Source organism: Anguilla anguilla, chromosome 15 (genome assembly GCF_013347855.1).
Source record: "Anguilla anguilla isolate fAngAng1 chromosome 15, fAngAng1.pri, whole genome shotgun sequence".
In the NCBI taxonomy this organism is placed as follows: Eukaryota; Metazoa; Chordata; class Actinopteri; order Anguilliformes; family Anguillidae; genus Anguilla; species Anguilla anguilla.
Window position 1 is genome coordinate 8,636,882 of NC_049215.1, and position 24,718 is coordinate 8,661,599.

At 48.3% G+C, this 24,718-nt stretch overlaps 1 protein-coding gene across 7 annotated transcripts in view; it reads right to left on the reverse strand.

Annotated features, from left to right (window-relative positions):
• Positions 1-2,082: 2,082 nt before the first annotated feature.
• LOC118214272 (RNA-binding motif, single-stranded-interacting protein 1-like) overlaps positions 2,083-24,718 on the reverse strand; it is a 52,434-nt gene continuing 29,798 nt past the window's right edge. For 6 of the 7 annotated variants that reach the window (XM_035394108.1, XM_035394109.1, XM_035394111.1 and 3 more), the window contains exons 3-14: positions 18,614-18,672; positions 15,931-16,022; positions 8,826-8,983; positions 7,777-7,856; positions 7,141-7,256; positions 6,746-6,795; positions 6,544-6,631; positions 6,113-6,163; positions 3,458-3,565; positions 3,261-3,341; positions 2,863-2,947; positions 2,083-2,753 (exon numbers count right to left, since the gene is read on the reverse strand). In XM_035394108.1, the coding sequence (XP_035249999.1) occupies positions 2,876-2,947; positions 3,261-3,341; positions 3,458-3,565; positions 6,113-6,163; positions 6,544-6,631; positions 6,746-6,795; positions 7,141-7,256; positions 7,777-7,856; positions 8,826-8,983; positions 15,931-16,022; positions 18,614-18,672 (955 nt within the window). In that variant the 3' untranslated portion in view covers positions 2,083-2,753; positions 2,863-2,875. The remainder of the gene's footprint in view (positions 2,754-2,862; positions 2,948-3,260; positions 3,342-3,457; positions 3,566-6,112; positions 6,164-6,543; positions 6,632-6,745; positions 6,796-7,140; positions 7,257-7,776; positions 7,857-8,825; positions 8,984-15,930; positions 16,023-18,613; positions 18,673-24,718) is intronic. The other variant, XM_035394112.1, reaches the window with a different exon arrangement.

Here is a 24,718-nt window from a genome sequence, read left to right on the forward strand (position 1 = left end):
AAAAAAAAAAAAAAAAGAACAGAAATAAAACTTAAGTAACAATCTACTGAAATTTACAGTTCAAAAAAGTCTTTTTGGCTTTAACAAACCCTAGAAAAAAAAATACAGAGGAAGTTTTCCTTTAACCGGACATACAAGTTACCACTGGCAAGTTTGTGGTACATGTAAAACAAAATAAAAAATTATCTCTCTTGATCATATAGATATCTCTATGAAAATCTTTTATTTCTTCAAACAGTCTGTACAAAAGGTCTCTCTTCATAAATTATTACTTTTTATATAACTTAATGGCTGTCTAGTACATGGTGACTAAGTAATGAGCTTCTCGTTTCTGTATGTAGACCTCTTCCTACTCTTGACCTAGACTGAGAATGGCACTTCAGACATCTTGAGCAGCACATCCCTCGCACGTTCAACAGTACTACGTTTCAGTCTCGGGCAACCCCCAGAAATCTCAAGCATGACGAGGAAGGCCCATTGCTTTGGTAGTTCAAATCAAGCAGACTTAAAGAGGAGGAGGAGGAGGAGGACGCCGCAGGTCTGTCTGGACTCCGTCTGTTACTAAGCAACATCGCCTCAGGACCACAGATCCCGTAAAATACCACAACCCCGGGTTCGTGTTCTCTCTAAAAAGACTTCATCAACTACAGCGATCTCGTGTGGTGCAAGCAGCAGTTTATTATTATAACTTTTTTCATTTTCTTTTTTTTTTTTTTTGCTTTTGAAACTATGAAACTGAATGTCTGGACACAGGGAGGAAAAAAAACACGTTGAACTGCACAATGTTCCTAATAATGAAAATAATATGCCATAACAATGTTTATTTTTGAAAGGAAAAAATATATATATAATAAACTGAAAAGGAAACGACTGTATGTGGCCAGCTCCGGAGCGTGGCTTTTGGTCTGGAGGGGCGGGCAGGACCTGCTAACCCAGCCCAGCACAAAGGAGAAAGGAAACTCTGAGGTAGATAACTGGTCAGTCCGACAACCAGGTCAAAAACACAGTCTCTTGGAAGACAACTTAATTTATAAAGCCATTTTTAAAAAAATATCTACTGTGATTCAAAACAATAAAGGCTTAATAACAGTTTTGTTTCCTGTTACGCAATGTAAAAATCTGATAATTACTGTGTTAAATCATTTCATAGTTTCAAACAGTCTTCTATCCTGTTTTTTTTTTTTTTGTTGTTTTGTTTTTTTTACATATTGCATTTTTCTTTTTTTTGTAGTGATGAAATCAGTGTGTGGCACTTGCTGGATCCAAATCTTCCTTCATGCTTGTGTGTGTGTGTCCATACATCAACAGAACTAGAAAAAAGCAATGCAAATGTACAAAAAAGGCACATTCTCCAAACTGCAACCTAATCTGGCAAAAAATCAGTTACATCAATTGTACACACTGAGAGAGAAACGCTTATGCAGTTTCCTTACATTACTAGCTCACGCTTCTTTGGTGAAAAACCTCTTTTTTTTTTGGAAAGTGCCAAGCTCTGTCATGTTATTCTTTCCCCATATTAAAGAGCTAGTTTCGTTTAAAGTTGATTCTCCATCTCTCAGCTTCCATAAATCTAAAATTACACTGAACTGCTGCCCCCTGCTGTCATGGAAGGCTTGTGTTGTTTGCTAGTTTTTTGCACATAAATCAAAGTTTTCTTGTTTCACTGTATTTCAACTGAATAAGTAAAATAAAAGGAAGTAAAATCCAGATAGACCCTATCCCACTCCCACCCCTCTCCCTCAGAACCCCCCCCCCTTGCCCCCTCCCCGCACACACAAAACAACCCCAACTTGCCCCCCCCCCCCCCCAACCACCCCCTCCCTCATAAATTTATCTTCAGCTAAAACTACATCAAATTCATTTTTTTAAAAAGGCAAAGATTTAAAGTCTTACCATTCAGCAGAATCTCTACCACATTCAAACAACTGGAGGTGCGTCTGACACTCCGATCAAGCAAGCCTTACGTCCTATTAAAATTCATCAGATTCAGAGATCTGTCGCACTCGAAACATGTCCTCTATTCTACAAGTTCTACCATGATTAGAATTCAGCAGAGATCAGAAAAAAAAAAATCAAAACATCTAAACACAGCGAATTTAATTAGCTAAATCCTAGAAAAGCCCTATCTAGCTGATTTACAAGGCATTCGTTTTTAACATTTCTTGCCATCTAGTCTCAGAAGTTGCCTATACAGCTACAGTAAGAACAAATTTAAGGCAAAACTGTATGATAAGACAGACAGCTCGATCTAGACCAAAAAGACAAAAACACTTTACAAGAAGAAACCTGTAACACTTCACCATAGCAACACTCACACAGCAAGCACCAAACATCCGTTTTTCAAGATGTCAGGCTAATAAATCTTCAGAAAAAAACAACCTATTTCAGTACAAAACAAAAGAAAAAAATGCATTAAAACCATAAAAAATATTAACAAAAGACATCTTTACGGTCATGCACCTTAAGCTCCCACACAATACTCTGGGCTCAGAGCTCTTGTGTCCACGTGACAATCCTTGGTAAAAAATAAATGTTCTTTATTAAAATATTTTTTGTTTTCTTTCTTTTGATGACATTAAGCTTTTTCGTTTGCACCTTTATGGAACTCACAGCAAAATAGCTTCCGTTATAAAGAAAATGAAAATCGCCGTAGAACCTGTGCAAAATGTCGATAAATCTGTAAAGCACGATCCATCAGAGGAAGCCATGATTGTTTCAGCTGTTATGTCGCTCTGTCTCTTGGGGTAGCACACCTGAGAGGGGAAATGGAGAGAGGCGTCACGCGGATGCCCTTTCCGAACGAGTCCTGGACCACAGACAACAGTCAGTTATCCAGGGCACTGTGCCCGCTCACACACGTACCTTAGGCTCTTTGCTACTTGGCCGGTTGGTAAGTGTACGTAGAGTGATCGTTTGACGATTCCACCTGCTGGGGCCCGCTGCTTTCCTGAAAATACGATCAAGAACCTTCTTATAGCCAAAATATTATTTCGATAAACCAATTAAAAAATGCAACCGGTGTTCCGCGGCGTGCTACTTGCGTCTCGTCAATCCCGCGAACAAGGAGTCGGTTTTGAATTTGCGCAACTTGTTTGTGCCGTTTTAGCCGGCGTGCTGACAAACGGCAGCGCGTAAGCAGACAAAACGGCCGTTCCTCAAACAGCGCACTCGAAGACCCCTCCCGCACACGAATTCGGTCGAAAACATCGTTATGACAGTCACACGTCAAAAAAGGCTTTTTAGAAAAAGGGACGACAAACCTCCACTTGAACAGCTGTGGTTTGCATGTGGGCGTACTGCGGAATATAGGCTCCTTGCATAGCGGCGTTCGCAGGCATGAACTATAAAACACAGACAGAGCGAGTTAGGCTATATCAGGTTTGATTTCCGTTTGTCCGACAGCAGGCTACACGGACATCAAATTCTAGCGGCCCGCCTTTAACACAATGGCACTCACCGTTCCGGCGCTTCCCAGCGAGAGGTGACTCATCTGCTGGGCCAGGGGGTTCATCATGGACGTGGGCAGTGACATCGTGTGGTCCATAGAGGGCGACAGCACCGCTCCCTGCGAGGGGAAAAGAAGAAGAAATCGCGCGTGAGCAGAGACGTCTTTAACCCGACGGCCTGGAAGTCGCACGCATTCGCCGCGACTGACTGATTACGCTTTAGAGCGATCGTGAAGCTCGGATACAGAAATCAGGTGCTGTCAAAGCTCCAAATGGTTCATTCAAGAAACCGGTTCACCTGCGGGATTTGAATAGAAGTGGATTGCGCGCTTATTTAAGTATAAAAGCCTTTTGCTTACAGGCTCCGGTGGCTACATTCATAAAAGAGCTGCACTCAGAACTGATGTTTCGGCACACCGCCTTAATCACTAGAATAGAGGTTTGCACTTGGCAGCTTTTACATACCGAACTACAAACGGACGCACAAGATAACTGGAGAGAAGCTGCTAATTAGCGCCTGTACTTTCAGAAAGGCTATTACCTTCCCAACATGGCAGGAATCCAAAAAGCAATATACAATTTAAACGAGAGTGCGCTCCGCTCTAAATTCTGCCAATTGCTTCAGAGGCGCCTAGATACCAATTTCAGTGAGCACGTTTACAAAAGATCCGCATCCGAGAATTTAGGCGAATTCGAACCTCGTATGCATCGCACATACCATATATGCTTCTATGCAAATGTATCGAGTCTGTCAAGCGCATGAGGTCACAAAGAGCAAACATTCGGATGGCTGCCGTAGCAGACCGAACACTTCCTGTTTCGGTCTCATAAGACCCCTCCTCCCGCTGAGGGCAGACTGCAGGGCAGGATAGGCTTTCTTAGGGGCAGAATATCTGCTCTAAACTCTTCTCCTGATGTGTAACGTGAGCGTCAGCTGCGTATTGGGTTGCGGCAGAGAGAGAGAGAGAGTGAGAGAGAGAGAGTGTGGGAGACAGAGTGAGAGAGAGGAAGAGAGAGAGTGTGAGAGACAGAGTGAGAGAGAGAGAGTGAGAGAGAGGGACAGAGAGAGAGCGAGAGAGAGGGAGAGAGAGTGTGGGAGAGATGAACTGAATTTGAATTTTAAAGACACCTTTATTGACAGCTCCTTTACGTTAATACATCTGGGTCATATGAAAAGCTATGTGCAACCAGAAACAGAAAGTAAGACAAAAACAAAAACAAAACAAAACACAGAGAGAGAGAGAGGTGAGAGAGTGAGAGAGAGAGAGAGAGGTGAGAGAGCGAGACTGCAGGAGAGAGAGAGAGAGAGAGAGAGACGGGGTTTGGGTGTCAGCCCTCGGACCCACATGAAAGGCCGCACCGCCACACAGAGACCTCACGCGTCTCAGGCCGGGAGCCTCGGAGAGTAACAGTAGACCCCCCTCATCAAACGCAGCCGCTCACCAAACCCGGAGGAGGCCTGACGACTTTCAGCCGATAACCGCCCTCGGCCCGCGTTTGATCGCTCCGCGCGGCTGACAGGCCTGCCAGACCTGAATGAGGGATCACCCTGCGCCCCATCTGATTCCCATTTACCTCACCGCACCTACTGCTGCGGCGGTGCGGAACCACGTCAAACTGCCAAACAGCTAAAACTGTTAAAACCACGTCTTTCTATAATAAACGATTTCAACTGAAGCACCTCGAAGTGCCACCGCATGAGGTGCTGCTAAGTTCGTAAGAAATTAAGTGCTAATGGGCAATCTTCACTTCTCTGGAACGCTTGAAAAGAGTGAAAGAGTGCTTTTCTGCTGCATTTCCTTTACATACCTAACTCTAAACCAGCACCGCAGGTGTACAAGATCATTAGAAAAGAACTGCTTATCAGTGCATCCACTTACGCTATTAACATTTTCCTGATTAATGGTTGCTAATCAATACTACACTGTTCCTATTTCAGCTGATTGGTTAAAAACAAAGGTTTGTCCACCAGAATTTTGGTAGATGCATCAGCCATAGATGTGCACCCAATGATTGCACAGGAAAAAAATGTAAAACAGGTTAAAGATAAATGCCCGTATGTATCATAATGGGCACGCAAGCCTGGTGAAAAACACATGAGAGTGTTTGTCGTAATGTCTTCTGGGAAGCCCTATTTCCTTGTCAAATCAGGACTGCAGAACAGTCTGGCTCTGCTCAAAACCATCTGTTAAAGGATGCAAATGGAGGCGGCCGAGCGGCCTGCGCTGGAGGCATTTCCTATTGGTCACGTGGGGAGCTCTTGCGGTGAGGAGGAGGCCGGGGTAGGCTGCGTGTCTGACAGCGCTGTGCCCGGAAAAAAAAATTTTTTTTTTAAAAACACCCCGTAAGGGCAGGGTCCCGCCTTCCCCTTCGCCTCCGTCTCGTTACGACCCCGGTCAGCGGGGAGCTTTCGCTGGAACCGCGCGCACAGCCCGGCCCTCCCTCCCGATCGCAGAGCGCGTTCGCACTCCCACCGCCTCATCCGCGGCTTAACCTCTCCAAGAGCGAGGGAACGGGAGGAGGAGGAGAGGAGAGTGGGGGAGGAGAGGAGAGGAGAGAGGAGGAGGGGGGGGAGGAGAACAGAGCAGAGGAGAGGAGGGGGGAGGAGAGGAGGAGAGAAAAGGGAGAGGGAGCGGGGAGAGAAAAGAGGCGGCTCGTTCTCTTACCGGGTGCTGCATGATGTACGGCTGGTGGGTCACCCAGGACGGGTTCTGTACCTGGAACATGGCACACGCAGGGTAAACACACGGGCGGGGAGCAGGGCCTAGGCCAGGGCTTCCCTATTTTTGTTTTTTTTTCCTATCTGGCACAGCAGCAGGAGACAGCCCTGCCACCGCACTGCCGTTCCAGGCTCTGCTACGAGCCGGCTGGCACCGAGTCAGGCTGGGGGATTACGTATCTTTGCGAAACACGCTGATCTTTGGGCCAACCTACATTCTAATTACTCAAACACAGATGAAAGGTAACTGCATCGGTGTAAATAAAATCGGCTGTCAAAAAGAATAAGGAAACGGTGAGCTTTTTTTGTTACTTGGCACTGTAGCACCGCATCAAAAAGCTATTAAAGAACGGCAGAAAGTGTAAACGAAACACCGACCTGATACGTGGAAACGGGCGAGATGTACGGTGACATGGAGGTCTGAGCGATCATCCTGTTTGCGATACTGTACGGAGAGGGGTAAAATCTGCAGGGGGGAAGAGAAGACGAAAGAGAAGTCAGGTTTTCCGCACGCGGGCGAACCGCCGCAGCGCTAAGCACCCTTAGCACACGAGAGTCAGGCTCTTCCTGCGCCTCTTACCCGTTTTGCATAGCAGCTGTGGTGGGATCGTACGTGAGCGTCATCCCAGCCTGGGGGGGGAGAGACAGAAAGACACGGGTTCGGTAAAACGAGCTCTGCCACATATTCAACTCACCCGCTTTACATAACCTCATTTCAGGCCTTGTGTGTGCAAATGTGCTGCGTCTCGAAATGCTAATTTTAAGCCATGCTCTGTAGTTTCCTTGAAAACCAGGACCCGATGGACTGGGATGGGTCCCAGAACTGGGCTAGCCAACTAGCCAGCCTTGGTTAGCGAGGGCTAATCCGCCGGTTCTGAAGCGGGCCCTGTAAAAAGGCACCCGGAACCTCTCTCTCACACACACACGCTCTCACGCACGCACCCACGGCGGGACGGAGGGGAAGGCGGGACTTACGAGTCTCACCTCGCCGTCCCGGGACCACGCCCGCCCGTTCTGCGCGTACTTGCTCTGGCTCTGCCTCTTCTTCTGCCCGCCGTCCGCAAACTTGCAGAGCAGCGGCTCTGGGGGGGCTGCGAGGGGGGGGGGGGGGGGGGGGGAGGGGGGGTTACACTAATACCGTTTAGCGGCGCCGCAGGATCCCCGCAATCGCCTCGAAAACGCGGCATCGCCAGCGGCCCCGCGGGGACCCTTTCTGTCTAATAATCCAATTAAATGTTCTGAATTGAAATGAGGGCCACACAAGGTTCCTACTCTCGGCAGAATGCCGGGGGCGTATTTTAGCGACGCACCACCTCCCAGAGTGGGGAAGAGATGAGAGTCGAGGCGTTTCCCCCCTCGCTGATCAAACGCCACCGAAACGCACTGCGCGCTCCCATCAAAACAACAAGCAGGATCGTGCGAAACACTTCTGGGGACATGCACGCGCTGATTTAAAATACAGCGGGATAGCTGACAGCTGTGATATTAATTAACACTGCCTGGCTGGGCTCTTTAAATGGGGGGTAACACGTAACTGGGTGGGTATCCGCTGTTGACTGCATGCTGGGGTGATATTCAGGTTAAATCACAGTAAACACACGAGGTCCTTACCCTGAACTCCGGGTGGGGTCTTAATGAACTTCCCATTGAAGTGTGAGATCACTGCGTCACACTTCTCCGTGGATTCCATCCTGACAGGCCAAACCAAACAAAAAAAAACAAAACCCACATATTCACATGACTGCATATTCATGGTGCCTTGCGAACAACAGTCCATGTATGTGTAACCTGCTCATTGACTCTTTCAGCAGTCACTGTACCTAATATAGAGGGCTTCGCTGTTCCATTCCCACTTCCGAATTGAAAACCACGTGAAATAACAGGCAGTGTGTCCTTTCAAAGCGAAGAATTTCTGTTCGAGGCCAACAAGCTCACACTACAATCTTGTCGTTAGAAGTAGACAACCTCTTATTCACCCTCTATTGGCTGCACTGAATTAGCCCTCCGGCAAAATATTTCCTCTGTAGTCTCTGAGCAGATCTACAAGCAGGGACTTGAGCGCACACACATTCCTATAATGCAACAGAGAGCGGTGTGTCCTGTACTGCAGGCTAGGCTCACAGATTCACCCGTGCTTCTGTTAGACAAACCAGAAAACAGGCTACGTACATTAATGCTATTTCACTGAGATAACTTTTTTTTTGTAACACAAAATTCTGAATGTATGACCTCAGTCTGTATCGATGTGCATGAGAACCATACTCCGATAATCATGTTCTACAAAAAATACACAAGCAAAATGATGAGGGAAACTCTGAGGGGAAATGCTAATGTGTGCAAGTGGGCTAACCTCTGGCTTTTCTACATCGCGTTCAGAGTGAATGGGACCATGAGATGATAACTAATCGATTACATGGCTCTCGATTCAAATGCTCGCCGGCGAGGCAAAAATGCAGTCTCATTATTTCTCAATGACCTTTAAAGGGAAAAAAAATCTTATTCATATTCGTCTATTCATCTGTATTTGCCCAGAAGGCAAACCTCCATTGAGACTGAAGTTTCTTTGTTTGCGGGTGATCTTTGCTCAGGCAATCAGGAAGTGGCCTCCTTCTAAGGGGGAAATGGGCCGGACCCGGGCAGGCGTGGCGCGGGCCGCTCACCTGGCGAAGCCCACGCCCCTGCTGGTCCCGCTGGCGTCCCTGAGGATCCGGGTGGACACCACCTGGCCGTAGGGCTTGAGCATGTTCTCCAGCTCCTGCTCGTCCATGGACAGCGGCAGGTTGGAGATGTACAGGTTCGTCGGGTCCTGCTCCTGTTGCTGGGGAGAAACGGAAGGCGGGGGAAAGGACTGTGGGAGGTGCCGGCAAAGAGGCAGAGAACTCTCGTGGTGCAGGTCTGGAGGATCCGGAACCAGACCTGGGTCAAATACGTATTTGTTTTGGATTCAAATACTTTTCCACGCTTTACTGATCTTGTCTGGTCTATTGGAACCAATGAAATACTCTCAAAAAGTGCAAACCCCGCCATCTGGTCATACTGGCAGGCTCAATTACACCAGGCAAGATCAACAGAGCACAGAAAAGTATTTGAATCCAAAACAAACACGTATTTGACCCAGGTCTGCCCGGAACCTTCTCAGTCACACCCACTTCTCTCATGAACCCATGGCTAATGCAGGGCTGCCCACTCTTCAGAGCACGGTTCTTTCATTACCTCATCGAGAGGGTCCGATTCTTTAAAAAAAGGCGCATATGCCCCAAGAATTTTCATATACTCTGTACAAAACAACACAAATATAAAATGTACTGTTTATTTGGTTAAAGAAAGTAGATGCACTGGTAACATATAGATAGCTAATACTTATTCCATCACTATTAGGAGGTATACTACCGTTGTGATATGTAGTCCTAGCATCAGCAGTCCAGTGACCTCATTTTTTAATAAAACATTTTTAAAACTTTATTTTTTTTCAATCATTAAAGGGCCAAGAATACGTCTGCCGCAGTCAAAATGGGCCTTCAGGCTACCCTTCTGTAGACTAATGGTAAATGACTAGCCTTGTTGGGCCCAATGGTCAGTTCTCCTCATTGTGTATTCATATGTTCTCCTTATTAACAGTGGGAACAGTGGATTTGTGATTAGGTTACAGCTCTACTGAAGCATAGCCATGAACAGAACAGCAGGATTGTTAATCCACAAAAAGAAATGAACCCAAGATAATTTTTTAATCCCAAAGGTATCTCTAAAAACGAAGCTCTGGGGTTAAATTTGGTCACATCATTAAAGTCTTGTGGTAAGTGACCTGGTCCCGGCGAACAGTGACGAGCCGCGATTTGCATTCGGCTTGCGTACGCTTCGAAGAACACACATCAGCTGATTTCCTTCCCGGTTTTGTAGCGTCAGCAGAAAAAAAACGGAAAGACACGGAAATAGGTCCCTCGGGAATGACCGGCCGCCATTAATATTCATCCCGTCCCAGCGCTACTGTTTCCATGCGCGCAGAACGGACCGGATTACCCGAGTAGCGCGCGGATAAGAAAGCCGGCGTTCTGCGCAGTAACGGCTAAAACGAGTAGCTTATAAAAACGACGACTCGCGGGAGACGACGTGGGGAAAGTCAGCCAGCTCAGAGCGCTGGGTCTCGGGTGCCGTGTTACTGCGCTGCAGAAGGAAATATTTCCAAAGGGCTTCCACCGTCCTCTCTCTCTCTCTCTCCTCCCCCACCCGCTCCTGCTCGCGTTACAAAGCCCCCCGCCACAATTAAAATCCAAGGGCGAAAGGCAAGGTTTGCCCCGGGAACAATAAAAGCGGTGGCGTTGTGTTTTTTTGTGTGTTCTTTTTTAAATCGGGAGGTAGGAGTCTGCGCCTTCATTTGAATAACCCCTCCCAGCGATAGTTTGCAGATTGGGATCTGTACTGGCTTCACAATGTATGAACAGACGGGCTACTCTCAATGTCAAACCCACTCCTATAGCTTTTCCTTGACCCCGGTGTCCCAGCTTGAAGGAAAAAAAAAAACAACAACAGTAAAGCTCAGCTATGCTGCAAACAGAAATCAATAGAAGCTTCTGGAGACTTCTGGATCTAGTGCAGCAGCCTCGGAGTAGCAAGGAAACGCATTTTCAAACGTACATCATTTTTACAGCAGCTACTACTATGAAAAAGTAAATGTATTTCTAGATGAAAAATTGAGCTGTCTTGATTCAAATGGTGTATTAAAAATATAAAAATATATAGAAATATCTAATAAGTGTTCCTTCGTAATATTGTGAATCAGTAAATGGGGGAATCAGCCTCTTAGAAATTCACTGATGTGTAAAAAGTTATATCAAGAGCCTGCAGTTTCATATTCCCACAATGGTGGAAAAAACTGTTAAATTTATTTTTTTAAATCACCAACATTACCAGTTAAATAAAACTGAACCATAGTACCACAGTCCAACACTGAGTCAGATAATATACAGAATTCACCCACGCAATACCTGTATAACCAAGTACACATCAACAGAGCACACAGAACACCCTTCCTCAGCCTGGGGCTGAGAGTAACCTGTTGGGAAAACGTATGGTAGTTCTGGCATTAGCTAATCACACGCAACAGGAAGGGATTGTGGGTAATAAAGAAGTGTTTTATAGCGGGCCCGTTCGGAGCACAGGTTCTCTCTGCAGTGAGGCACCGCAAACACAGGTCTCCCCCCGAGGAAAATTCTAGAATCCAGAAATAAACCTTCCCCGTGCAAGTGGAGCGGCTCTGAAGAGAAATCTGGCAGAGAGATCGGGCGTCTGTTTTCGCAGCAAACGGGGTCACCGGGGAAACGGTCGGTCGGTCGCTAAGCGTCATGTGACAGAGGCCTGCTCGCAGAGGGCCGGATCTGCTGATGGAAGGGGATTTAATGCCTCTCTCTCTCTCTCTCGCCCGATAAAGAGTGCGGCGCTCCGCCTGGGGCACAGCGGGCCCAGGAGGATGATGGGAAAGCGGTGGCGTGCGGCGGGAGGCGAAAGACACGCGCGCTTCGCCTGCGGGACTGCCGCACGCTAACGTTCACCGGCCTTGCTCAGCCCAGGCCAAGCCGCATTCGCCACCATTATGAGACGAGTGTATGTGGGGAAGGTCCGCGGGGTGCCAATCATTTTGCTACGGCCCAATCAGAAACGGCGGGCGGCCAAGCGAGCGAAAGAGAACACGTCACGAGCCAAGGGGTGTCCAATCTTATCCCAAATGGGCCGGTGCGGGCGCAGGCTTTCGCTTTGGCCCAGCGCTACGAAACCCGACTCAGCTTGATTGGCTAATCACGGTCTTCAGTCAAGACGTCGATAGGTAGAATCAGCTGTCTGAGAGCTGGGCTAGAACAAAAACCTGCACCCACACAACAGCCCTTTTCGGATAAGATTGGACACCACAGGCTTAATAATGGCTACAATACTCTACTCAAGCTTACACGACTCTATAAACCAGGAGTCCACAATCCTATCCAGGAAGGCCCAGTGTGGGTGCAGGCTTTTGTTCCAACCACGCAGTCACACACCTGATTCTACTAATGAACCACAACAGTCTTTGCAATGGATCTTGATTAGCAGAATCAGGTGTGTAACTGTTTGGTAGGAACAAAAGCCTGCATCCACACCGGCCCTTCCTGGATAAGACTGAGGACCCACGCTATAAACATTTACAAGAGCAAAGGGGAACAGTACATAGCCATACGAAGCAGCAATTATTTAAAGTTGATAAGATAAAAAAACCCCACAATTCACCACCACATTTCTGAAGTCAACACTCTGAACCTTAACCTTCTTCCTGACCACCCACCTTTTTTAGCTATTGACTAAAGTATTTTTTAACCATAGACTGTAAATAAATATGGAGAAAAGTGACTGTGATGTCACCCATTTCTTTTGGCTTTTGAAAAAGTGTTTTGAAGTTGCCGAAGTGCAGTTTTTGTGCCGCCATGTTGTAACAAACTGGAGCCAGAGACTGCGCAGTAGGGAAAAGGGGAGACCCTTATATGGTCATGAAGTCCAGGCTGGGTCCGGGTCATCCACTAAGTGTACGACACCACCCCCCTGAGTGACACACAGTGATTTCTGCAGTGATGCAAACTGTCCCTGACTGGTCCACAAGGATATCTTACAATCATGTCCAATGACACAATAACTAAATAAATCGGTACATGTGGAGATATTACAAGGAGAAAAAACACCTACTGGAACCGATACCGGAGCCAACCGCACTGGCGCTAAAGAGCAACGCCTCTCAACAGGACCAGGAAGCGGGCTTCAGAAAGGAAGCCTGGTCTCGGCCCCCCCGGTCTTTACTCCAGTCTGACCAAGGAAACGGTGCCACTGTCAGAAAGTCCACCGGCTGCATGGAGCCAGTGGTACTAATGAGAAAAAGGCAACTCAACAGCTTTGACTTTTAACGGCCTTTAGCTCCAACAACACCCGGGTCTAACTCAGGCGTGGCCGACAAAACAGCTTTATCTTAATTGAAAAATAAACGGGAGCTCAGACGCACGTCTGGGAGGCGGCATTACGCAGCGCTGGAATTTCATTTGAGCACTCCTGAGCGCTCCGGCTTTCATTAGCCCGGTGCCCCGGTGGTGGAAACGAAGACGGCTAACGCCCGATTATTTACTCCCGTTTCCCCCGTCCCAGAACACGAGCCGCCTCGTGCTCCGGTCCAGGCAGAGCCCCGACGTTCTTTGAAGGCCAATAAGGAGAAATCTTTGCCCAGTCGACTCTTTACTGGAGAGGAATAAAACGTTATGAGTCACCGCGCTGGCTAGCCTGGTCCGCCTCATTAGCGACACTGCCCTCCAGTGAAGTGCCTTTCGCCACACGTATTGCAGCCCCATGTTCTCTTGAAGAATCAAGCGAGCGGAGGGGATGACTGAAACTATCCTTTCAATCTTCTCAGGACGGGAAGAAAGAAGAACTCCAGCCTGCTCTGTGGCTCTTTGGTCTCTTTCCGTACCGACGCAGATCACTGTGACTCTAAGAACGGGTTGCGTGACTTGGATAAGTGAGTGTGGCTTGGTGGTAAGGACTCTATGGGTCTTACAGGCTTTGGAAAAAGTGTTCCTGCAGAGAAGGGATAAACAGGACCTAATCCAAGACCAGCCCATTCTTAATTGGTTTGAGCCAGGATAATTCAATTCAGTTTCATCCTCAGTTATTCATTGCAAACAATCATATATAATGGTCAACAGGAATCACAGGACAACAATTCACTCACAAATTAAATATGTACAAAACAATGCCCAGTAGGTTATACAGCTTCTCAAACACTGATACTGTAGATAAATTGTGCAGTTCACACATATTAATATTTCAGTGCTCTGCAAAGCCTTAACTTCTTAGGTCTGTTTATTGATAAACCATATAAAGAAATTCATATTGGCATAATGCTGAGTAGTCACAACCATAAGCGCGGAGAAATAAAAATAATAAAATAGAACATAAAATCCCTCAGTGAATTGGCTTAAAATAATACCAGTAATAACGAAGCTACCAGTAACACCAGTAACACAGGTACATGCAGAAATTCCAGTGTGCAACACATGCAAATTCCCCAGCGAGTGGGAGGAAGTGTCTATAAAAATATCTTCATAATTTCATTTTTCATTTCCATTCAACTCTGAAGGGGATCAAAGCCAGGCATCTGAAGACAATGCCTACACCACTGTGCCATCTAATAGACTGCTCTGATCTTGCATCCAGGGCTAAAGAGCACTAGATCTTTATACCCAAGCCTAGAAAATACTAAATTTCACAATTAGCATATGAATTGACAGTATTTGCCATAATGACATATCCCTATTTCCTACACAAACCCGAGGAAGTGCACGTAATTTACAATAAATTAGTAGGATTAAAGGACTCAACTATACTAGCAATATGATTGGCTGTAGTGGCCAATGGCAGCACGGTGGTGCAGTGGGTAGCACTCTCGCCTCACAGCAAGAAGGCCGTGGGTTCGAATCTCGGCTTGGGGCCTTTCTGTGTGGAGCTTGCATGTTCTCCCCGTGTCCACGTGGGTTTCCTCCAGGTACTCTGGTTTCCCCCCACAGTCCAAAGACATGCAGGCAGGCCGATTGGAGACTCTAAATTGCCCATGGGTACGAGTGTGTGAGTGAATGGTGTGTGTGCCCTGCGACAGATTGGCGGCCTGTTCAGGGTGTATTCCTGCCTCTCGCCCAATGCATGCTGGGATAGACTCCAGCACCCCATGCCATATACCTGGGGCAAGCAGCACACTGGCCTACTGGGCAGTAGAGAAACGCTTAACATCAGGCCACAGGGTGGGTATGAGGCCCTGAGAGCTCACAGAGAGGGAGCTTTGTGTGCCGTCGTGATGCAACCGCACGCCAAAGGCCAGCTCAGGCCAAAGATCGCCTCAGAACGCCTGACGTCAGCGCCTGCCGTCTGCAGGTGATTCATCTCGCCCAATCGCAGGTGGCCAGTTTCAGGACGCGACGTGCGGTCAGCACTACAGAACGTTTTCTTAGCAGCAGTAAACACGGTGATGGGACCGAGGAGAGAGAGAACCTCCCGATTCAGCAGTTTGAGGAAAAACATAGCCTACTCTAACAGGATAAACGCACACGATGCCATCTGCCACATAGCAGAGACTCGGTTAATTTAAGTTAATTTCTCTTTTCCAAGCCAGCTCTGTTGGCCGTCACGAGGAAGTGACGGGGCGACATAGCTCAGGAGGTAAGATCGATTGTCTGGCAGTCGGAGGGTTGCCGGTTCAAACCCCGCCCTGGGCGTGTCGAAGTGTCCTTGAGCAAGACACCTAACCCCTAACTGCTCTGGCGAATGAGAGGCATCAATCGTAAAGCGCTTTGGATAAAAGCGCTATATAAATGCAGTCCATTTACCATTTACCAAGTGACCATAAACGAGGAAGTGGAGAGAACCGTTGCTACGGCAACCGTAAACAAGGACCCATCTCGTCGCTCAGGCGCGAACGGGGTCGGTTTTGGAACGCTGTGAGCTCAGCGGCGAGTCGCTGGCCCTGGCTGGTTGCGTGGTGGTGGAAAATCTTAGGTCTGTACCGGCCTTTACGGCACGAGCTCGTCGCGCGGAGAGCATTCTAATTCGTCACCTGTAAATGCTGAGCAGGGCCTCGCCTTCGCGCTGCGACTGTAAATGAGCCGCAACGCCGCGGCGTCGGGGCGGGCGCTAACCGCAGGGCTGCTCGCTGCCGTTGGTCGCCACGTCTCCGCCAGAGCTGGCCGGACCCGACGGGAGCGCCGGTCTTACCTTGGCCATCTGGGCCTGAACTCCGCCGGTCTTCAGGGCCGAGACCGCCTTCTGAGCCGCGGCGGGGCTGTCGAAGTCCACAAAGCCGTAGCCTGCAGGAGAGAGAGGGGCGCCGGGTCAGAGAGAGCCAACTTCCACTTCCTGTCTCAACAGTATGCGACGCTGCACTGTACTGTTTGGTACACCACGCTAGCAACGTTTTACTGCAATCAGCTTAACTCAGCAGCTTAACCAGGATAGAAGTCTGGCTACAGACTATTAAAACATTGAGGAAATACTGTTGATGAACTCCTTTCTCAGAGAAAAAAAGGGTCAAAATAAAAGCGACCGCTCTGTGCCAGCAAACGGCCGCGTGACTTTAGTAAAAGGTTGCGATTCGCTTCACGCCGTTTGAATTAATCGTAATTGTCGCGGGCTTTATTTGGCTCGCGGACGCGCTTCTTCTGCGGACGTAAAAGAAGCGGCGTTCCGAGCGCGACCTTCACCTTCTCGGACGCCCGCGCTACGGAGGAGAACGAGGAGAAACCGCGGAGGTGGCGGTTTGCTGGAACGAGCTCCCTGCTCCCCCAGGGCTGCTCTGACTGCCGCGCTTAAACCCGTCCGCACGGCCCACGCTGCCCACACACGCCCTCCGCACGGACAGGGTGAGGAAGGTTCCGGAATTTCAGTTTGGTCTGAACAATGAACGATAATTACGCTAAGCTACCGATACAGTAACTGCCACTTCCGTGAGTATTCATAGCAATTACAATAATAACAGCGAACAAACAAATAAATAGTTCCATGGGCAGGTATAAGCAATCAAAAATTCCGTGCGTCCATTTCTTTTGCTATATAAAATACCATTTGCGAGAATATTGCGGTTTAATCTATTAGTTGTCCTGAGGAAGAAGGAAGGCTTGGAGATTAGCACATTCCCTGCTAATGAAGGTTAAAGCACTTACTGCACACAAAACACAGGAAATAAGGTTAAAATAGCTATCAGACGCAAACCACCGCAAAGTTTCAAGAGACGCGGACAAACTGGACGTCTACTTTTATTCACATACTGGAAGATGCTGCACTTTATCTAGTGTTTCTTAAACTATGGGTGGGGACCCAAAATGGGTCGCAGGTGCCTATGAAGTGGGTCCCGGAATGAGGCTATGCTAGTACGTGTCTTGGAAGGGCCCCTGAAAGGTACTAAATTTTTCATTTGGGTCCCGGCATTAAAAAGTGTTTCTAACTTGGGTCCTGATATTAAAAAGTTTAAGAACCAGTGATCTATGAAGGGGACGGCCTGTTCTTTAAGGCTCAGAGCTCTTTCTACATCTAGGTTCCATTTCAACGGAAGGCTGTGCTGCCAGCCTGTTCCACTGCAGCAGGGTGAGGTGCCAGCCTGTTCCACTGCAGCAGGGTGAGGTGCCAGCCTGTTCCACTGCAGCAGGGTGAGGTGCCAGCCTGTTCCACTGCAGCAGAGTGAGATGCCAGCCTGTTCCACTGCAGCAGGGTGAGGTGCCAGCCTGTTCCACTGCTGCAGGGCGAGCTACCAGCCTGTTCAACTGCAGTCAAGGTGAGTTGCCAGTCTGTTCCACTGCAATCAGAGTGAGATGCCAGCCTGTTCCACTGTGGTCAGTCAGGTGCCAGCCTGTTCCACTGCTTTAGGGTGAGCCACCAGCCTGTTTAACTGCAGTCAAGGTGAGTTGCCAGCCTGTTCCACTGCAGTCAGAGTGAGGTGCCAGCCTGTTCCACTGTGGTCAGTCAGGTGCCAGCCTGTTCCACTGCAGCAGAGTGAGGTGCCAGCCTGTTCCACTGCAGCAGGGTGAGCTGCCGGCTTGTTCCACTGCAGTCAGTTTGAGGCGCCGGCCTGTTCCACTGCAGCAGGGTAAGGAGGACAGAGCCAGCCACTCCCGGTCTCAAATCCACACACCGGGCGTGGCCACAGGGAAATGTAAGAACAGGCCGGAGGTGCGGTCACGGGAGGAGTCAGGTGACCAGAGGCATCCTGCCAGTCCGGTGTCTGAGTCACCAGGCTTTCAGAGCCACATACCTGCTCCATGACACGGACTGGGCGCAGCGTTCAAACAGCAGGCCACAAACCACTGAAACCACACACACCGGGCCGGCACCACCTTTACCAGCATCAGGGACATGAATGGACAGTCCTCACCCAGGGCAATCTGCCGAGGTGCAGGCCGGATTCCTCCGCACCTTAACAAGGGTTTGAACTTACCACCCCACGAGTCTCACCTCAGGAATCCACTGCCCTAACCACTCCACTGCTCTTAGCCAGTGAGTAATTCCGTGAGTCACTGAGTCTAATGGAACATACGTGTGATGACATACAATTGATTCATTCCTTCTTATAATTCCCCCGTCCTTATAAAACAGTGCTTAAAACACAGGCTGAGAATAAAATCTCTCACTCCGTGAATTTAAAAAGTCAAACGCGTTGTCTTTATTCGTGTACCGCGTCATTGGTCAAGGAGAACATTTCACACAAAAAACGTGAACGCTATGATAGCATGCAAATCAACCACACAATAAAAAGCTGCTATGTTTAGGAAGAGTGTTCACGGTTCATTACCATGCAAAACAGAACAGAAACAGACAGAAGTGACTGGCTGGGAAACATTTGAATTTTTTAAAGTCTTATAGTAAAACGTGTCAATATTGAAACGAGTATAAAAATAGCCATACACACCTTTGCATTTGTTTGTCGTCTTATCCAGGATGGCTTTTGTTGAGACGATTTTGCCATATCTATAAAAAGAAAAAAAAAGTTGTACTGTATCAGTAAACGTGACAAAAAAGCCCATTCATTTTTGAAATAACAGTCTTTGTTAGACTCAAAAGATAAGATGCATATCAGGATTCATGACACAATAATAGCATACGCGGGTAATATAAATCATGAGGAAATGCACACTGCCACATTGAAAATGGTACTATTCAAATAGGACAGAAATAAGAACTCAAACCCATTTCATTTCTGACGCCGAGATGGAAGCTTCTTTTTGCGTATCGTTTTGACTACCAAATTACCGAGGCAATCTGTTCATTAGCCAAGAATTAGAATACTGCATTTGCACCGACATTGTTACAATTCAGTGACACTGCCTTCCTGCACGCAGTTTATTTTGGAAAGGTCGGTACAGGGGTCACCGAATCTTAGCTACCAATAGTGATCTATACTCAGTCGGTGTAATGTTAACACAACCGGGCTCAAACAGTTTTGACATGCATCTCTTTCATCAAGAGCAGATATGCTGATTCAAAGTCCCGGAAAGTTTAAAAAAAAAAGAAAAAAAAAAAAGGTAAAATTCCACCACAAAAATACCTAAGTCATAATGAGAAATTACGTGTGAGTGAAGGCTACTTTTGAGTAATCGCTCAGGGCTGGGATTATCTCGCAGGGTTAGGCCCAAAACGGAACGGCCCTGATCAGCAACAGCTAGGCCGTGTTTCCGACCAATGTAGCTCATCAGCTATGAGATATTTCTCCGGTCGATGGCCATTCGTGCCATTCTAGTGGAGTGCCAAGTCTGATTTCATGCCCAGCTGCCCGATCCACAGACAGAGAACGACACTGAAGATAGCGAGAGCGTATGCAGAACAGCGGGAAACTGGCTGTAAAATGGCTGAAAATATCCCCGCGTCGCTCAACATCGTTTCCGGCAAAGCAAACTGCGAAAAGGCTTCGGAAAGCTCGCCACAAAGCACAGAGCGCATTCAGCGGCAAGACCCGCGCCCGTAAGAAGACTCCGCGGGAATATTTCCTTTCAAAGGGTTTCAATGAGGCGGAGGAGGACGAGGAGGAGGAGGAGGAGGAGGAGCGAATTCTGAGGGACCGCTATCATTCCTCCTATTTCAGTTTATCCCCAAAAATGACCCAGCACGGTTTTACAAATCCAACCCCCATTTCTTCTACCGATGATAAAAAAAAAAATTGCCGAAAAGACTATATGCTGTCTCACACACTGTGAGATGAAAGGCATACAGATTGGTAGATTTCTCAGTTACTGACCACAGGCCTGTTATTTTGAGCTGCCGTTCAGATGCGATGGGAAGAGGCGAGGCGAGCGCGAACAGCGGGGGTTTCAGACGCCGCCACTTCACCTTGGTCGCAAAGTGGCTGTCGCGCGAGAGAAAAATTGCCAGCTTTGAAATGAAGAGAGCTCCTCTGTCATCAGACAGGAGCGGCGGGGGGGGGGGGAAGGGAGACTGACGAGGGGCGAGCGGCCGCCTCCGAGGAGCCCGGGCCGCTTCGGAGAGAGGAGCGAACCGCGCGTCATCCCGACCCGCTCCCGCCATTAACCAGCAGCGGGCCCTCCCTCCAATCACCCGAGAGAGCCGTCTTTAACCCTTTTGAAGTGTCGGTTGTCTGGAATGTTTTTTCAACGTTCTACGTCAGTGTTCCGGAACTCCGCCGATTATCAGCAGCGATTGTTACATCAGCATTAGAATGTTCAGTCAAGAACGTTCTGATCACGTCAGTGACACTCGCACCTCAAAGCAACGATCCGCATTCCAAACCAATCTTCCACATCTCCCTGCTGCGACACGTTACTCTACAAATGTTCAGCCAACCAGCTGCATGACAACATAACACAATCGCCCAAACACATGAAGAGAGAACAAATCCGGAAGCGTGAACAAGTAGCTTGAGAGCAGCTAGCTTGCGGATGCGTTGGCCTACATTCACTGAGCCAAGTTAAACGGCGAGTTTTTCAAACAAAGGGTTTGTAGTCTACACCTCTGCGTCCCTCAAAAGACAACCGTGCTGCAAGAGGAAATTGCGAAATATTCTTGCACACATATCACATTTTCCCCCTGGAAATTCAGCCCACACTTAAGATGCTGAAGGTTTTTGCGTTCGCTTCATAAACGTAATTAATATTACCCATTTGCATTTTGCGGACACTGTAATCTAGAGTGACTTACAGCACTAAGATTCAATGAATGCTAGCATTGAAACAAAAAATGGATTTCAATGCAATTTACAAAGCATCCATGTAAAACAAATTATAAAAATGTAGTGCTATAATAAACGTTCCCATCTTTACAGTGAATTTTAAGGACGCGCGTCGTTTTTGCACTGTTGCATTGCTCACCTCTTTTTTTGCCAAAAAAAAACCTGTTTCCACAGCATATTTAGCCCTTTCCCTGATTGGAACACCGCCTGGCACAGAGAGTGCCACTGCCCAGCCCTACCCCTAACCCTAACCCACCCTTCCCCCCCCGGGGGGACATTCCACAGTTGCATCCCCGAGCCCACCCACCGCCGCCCCCGCCCACCCCTACCCGCGCACGCTGCCTGTCAATCCTGACAAACGAACTTAGCATTGACCCCCGCGCACGCCAGGCACACCGCTGCATCAATCCATTATGAGCGCGTCGCTGCGCCGCGGCCACCGACGGCGGCTAGAAACAAACAAAAAAAAAACCGCTCGCAGCCCACCCCGAACGCACCGCGGATAACGCGAGGTGGTGAATATTTACCAAATCAGCAACAACAAAAAAAAAAAAAAACCTCCCGGAGCGACAAAACCAGAACCGGTGACAAATGGTTTTTTCGCTGACATGAAAAGGCCTTCAGATGAATGCTCCCCTGCACACTGGACAGGAAGGGCGACATTTGACCTCGTTCAGGAAGTGGGCCGGAGGGGGAGGGGTGTATGCAAACGAGGGTCAACCCTGGGCCTTCGCTGCAAACAGGATCCTGACAGACCAGCTGAGGCATGTGTTTACACTCTCTGTCACCGAGGGAATGTTTTCCACACTGGCCATCGGGACAAAAATACGAAAATCTACACATGATTATAAATCCAACTATTAGCAAGGAGTAACGCTTTGTGCCATTTTTGGAATATTTATCCAAGTGACCTCCTGTCCCGCTCCATTGGGTTAAAGGCCTGGACGATGCAGGGTTTTCGCTAACTGACTCAAATGAATCAGTTACAGAAACAAAACATGGCAAAGGCGGTCACCTGGCTCACGGTAAAAAATAAAAAATTTACATTAAAATACGTGTTAAAAACGCTTCACTGTAGGAGATAATGTAAGGCATGAGATCAGAATTCCCACTTTGTAGGACATGAGGAAATTGGACAATAACAAACTCACACTGAAAAAGGTTTCACTGAATAAACATAGCATTTCTACTTCAATTTGTAACACCTATTTGTTTTTTTAAGGTTTTCTCAATTGAAAAAAAATCAGTTGAGAAAACCTATATCAGTGTGGGAGACTGAAGTAAAATTTTAGGTTTATCCAATTAAAGCAAAATACTGGCTCCTCTCTCATAGACCAGGAACAGCTTCGCATATGCAAAAAAAAAAAACGTATCACTGGTCTTACTCCCTGCACACGTGCAGTTCACGTTAAGAGGAAAAGGATCTCCGGACACATCCTCAGCCATTACCGCATTCATCCCCATTAGCCGCCGCGCTGGAGAGCCATTAGAACCGCGCCGGGGCGGTAGCCGCGGTTACGCGGACGAGCGCAGGCCCGGATCGGATACGGCACGGCGTTCCGGCGAGAGGCGAGCGAGAGAGAGAGCGATGCGTTCCCCCCCCCCCCCCCCCCCCCCCCCGTCACCCGCCTTCCTCCCCGACCCCTTATCCCATTACCGCCGCTAATGGGCTCCTGTTACCATTCGCTGCATGCTTATTGATTTCCCAGCATGCCATTGGGGGATACTCCCCCGTGACCCGCGCAGCCGCTAGTGAAATTAAACCGTAACTCAACATAAAATGCGACCGGCTGACGAAAAAAAAGGTCGTCCGGAGCGGCGCGGCGTACACAAGGATGAATATGCCGGGCCGGAGCGCCTGTGAAAACGCTGTCATTCCCTTATTCGGATTAACCGCCGTTCCCAGCAGAAGAGCTGGCGTCTCGTCCGTGCGGAGCGTTCGTTGTCTTTTTCTCCCCCCCGTTTTCCGAACGCCGGCTCTGTAAGGGATCGATGCGGCCGTTCGCACCGATCGAATCCGCGGCGTTCCTCAGGATTCCCGCCAGGAATTCCGCCCTCGGGCCATCTGGCCTGCGGCTCGGCTCCGGAGGAACGGGGCGGGATCCCGACCCGGGAAAAAAAAAAACACGCGCGGGAGGAGGAGGAGGAGGAGGAGCGAGTCCGGGAGGCGAGAGAGAGAGAGAGAGCGCAGGCCTCGGGGCGGACCCTGGACCCCGCCTCGACGGCGGCCCCAGAAGCGGGACGTGCGGGTGACGGGTGGGTACGGACGGACGGACGGACACCGCCCGGCGTAGGGGGAGCGAGGCGGTCGCTGCGGGAGGACGCCGGGCCACGCCCGGCAGCCAGTCTGACCGACGCGCGGCACACCGGGACGTCACCGCCCGACAGGCGAGCGAAAGGCTACTGTGAGCGAACGGGCGCCGGATTTAGCATCGGCTAAATTAGCGCTACCCTGGCAGTGCCCATTTCACTGGAAGCCGTGCCATTTCAACATCAAGCATTTCTGCTTTAAACTACAGGCTGTGAAATAACACGTCAAAGTCCAACATATAAAACAAGCAACAACAAAAAAACCCAATGTAAATAGAAAAGTGAATGAACAATGTTAAAAGAATGGCAGTACTGAGCTTCACTGGGAACGGTGCACAGTCTTGGCTGCTGTTGTCACTGCTAACATGGCCGAATTCCTTTTCACACAAACCGCAATAACACACAAAATCCACCGCACTCATAAATCGACGCAAAGAAAAAGCATAACAATGACACTTGCTATTTTTTGTAGTGGCCGATCTAAATAGAACAACTAAATCCGGGATCTCAAACTCTGTATGGATCTTGTCGGGATCCAGTATATTCTATTTTTTTTTTTTGTTGTGTTTCTGCATTTAAGCAAATGATTTAATTTAGCCATATATATTGGCTAAAGGGTCCACGTACCTTGTTTTCAAGGTCGAAACTGACCACTGATTGAAAAAACAAACCACAAAAACCGGAAGATGTCGAGGCCCTCCAGGACTGTAGTTTTACAGCGCTGGTCTAAATGGACCCCAATCTCAAGGTCGAGTCAGCCACCAGTCATCGTCAGTGGCGACGGTGAGAGAGGAGTTGGTGCAGGGTGAAGGAAAGGTCAAAGTTAAAACGCTCTAATGATCTGGATAGGATTAGGCTTAAAATGAGAGTAAGGATTGCCGGGGTGGTAACCCCTTGACCTAAAATCTTGACTCTCCATGCTAATCTCCCAGACATTTCAAGATCCACGGACTGAAATGTGTGAGATTCTGGAGTGAAGGTCAATGTTATCCCGAGGATTATCATGCGGGTCACTTACACTGAGACTACAGAGATAGTCGGCCCAACTATCGATGTATTAAAATGCTAATTTGTCTGTGTGCTTTGTTCACATGAAAACAGGCAAAGGTCAAATAAAAAAAATCTCCATACCATAATATGTAAAGAGCATGTTCTTCTCAGAAATGGAGATCATGGTTTCTGATCCTGAACTCAAAAAAGCAAATACTAAAGAGCTTTCCTAATAGCACTAATGGTGTTGGCTCTCTTTCTGATATGCCTGATCTGGAAATTAATTTGCGCTTACAGAGCTCACTGGCTCCTTCCTAGGCCCTTAACTGCGTCCATTTTGGAGCAATTCAAAACAGCCATTTGCATTTCTGTCAATGTAGTTCTGTAGCTACGCTAGACCCTGTATCCTTTTCACAGCAGTGTCCACAGTGGACTGCCCTTCAGTCCACCTCCATATGCCTGCTGCTAGCACGGCACCACAGACGAGCGCCTGAATACCACGTCCATCTGGAGGCTATCTTGAAAATGAACAAA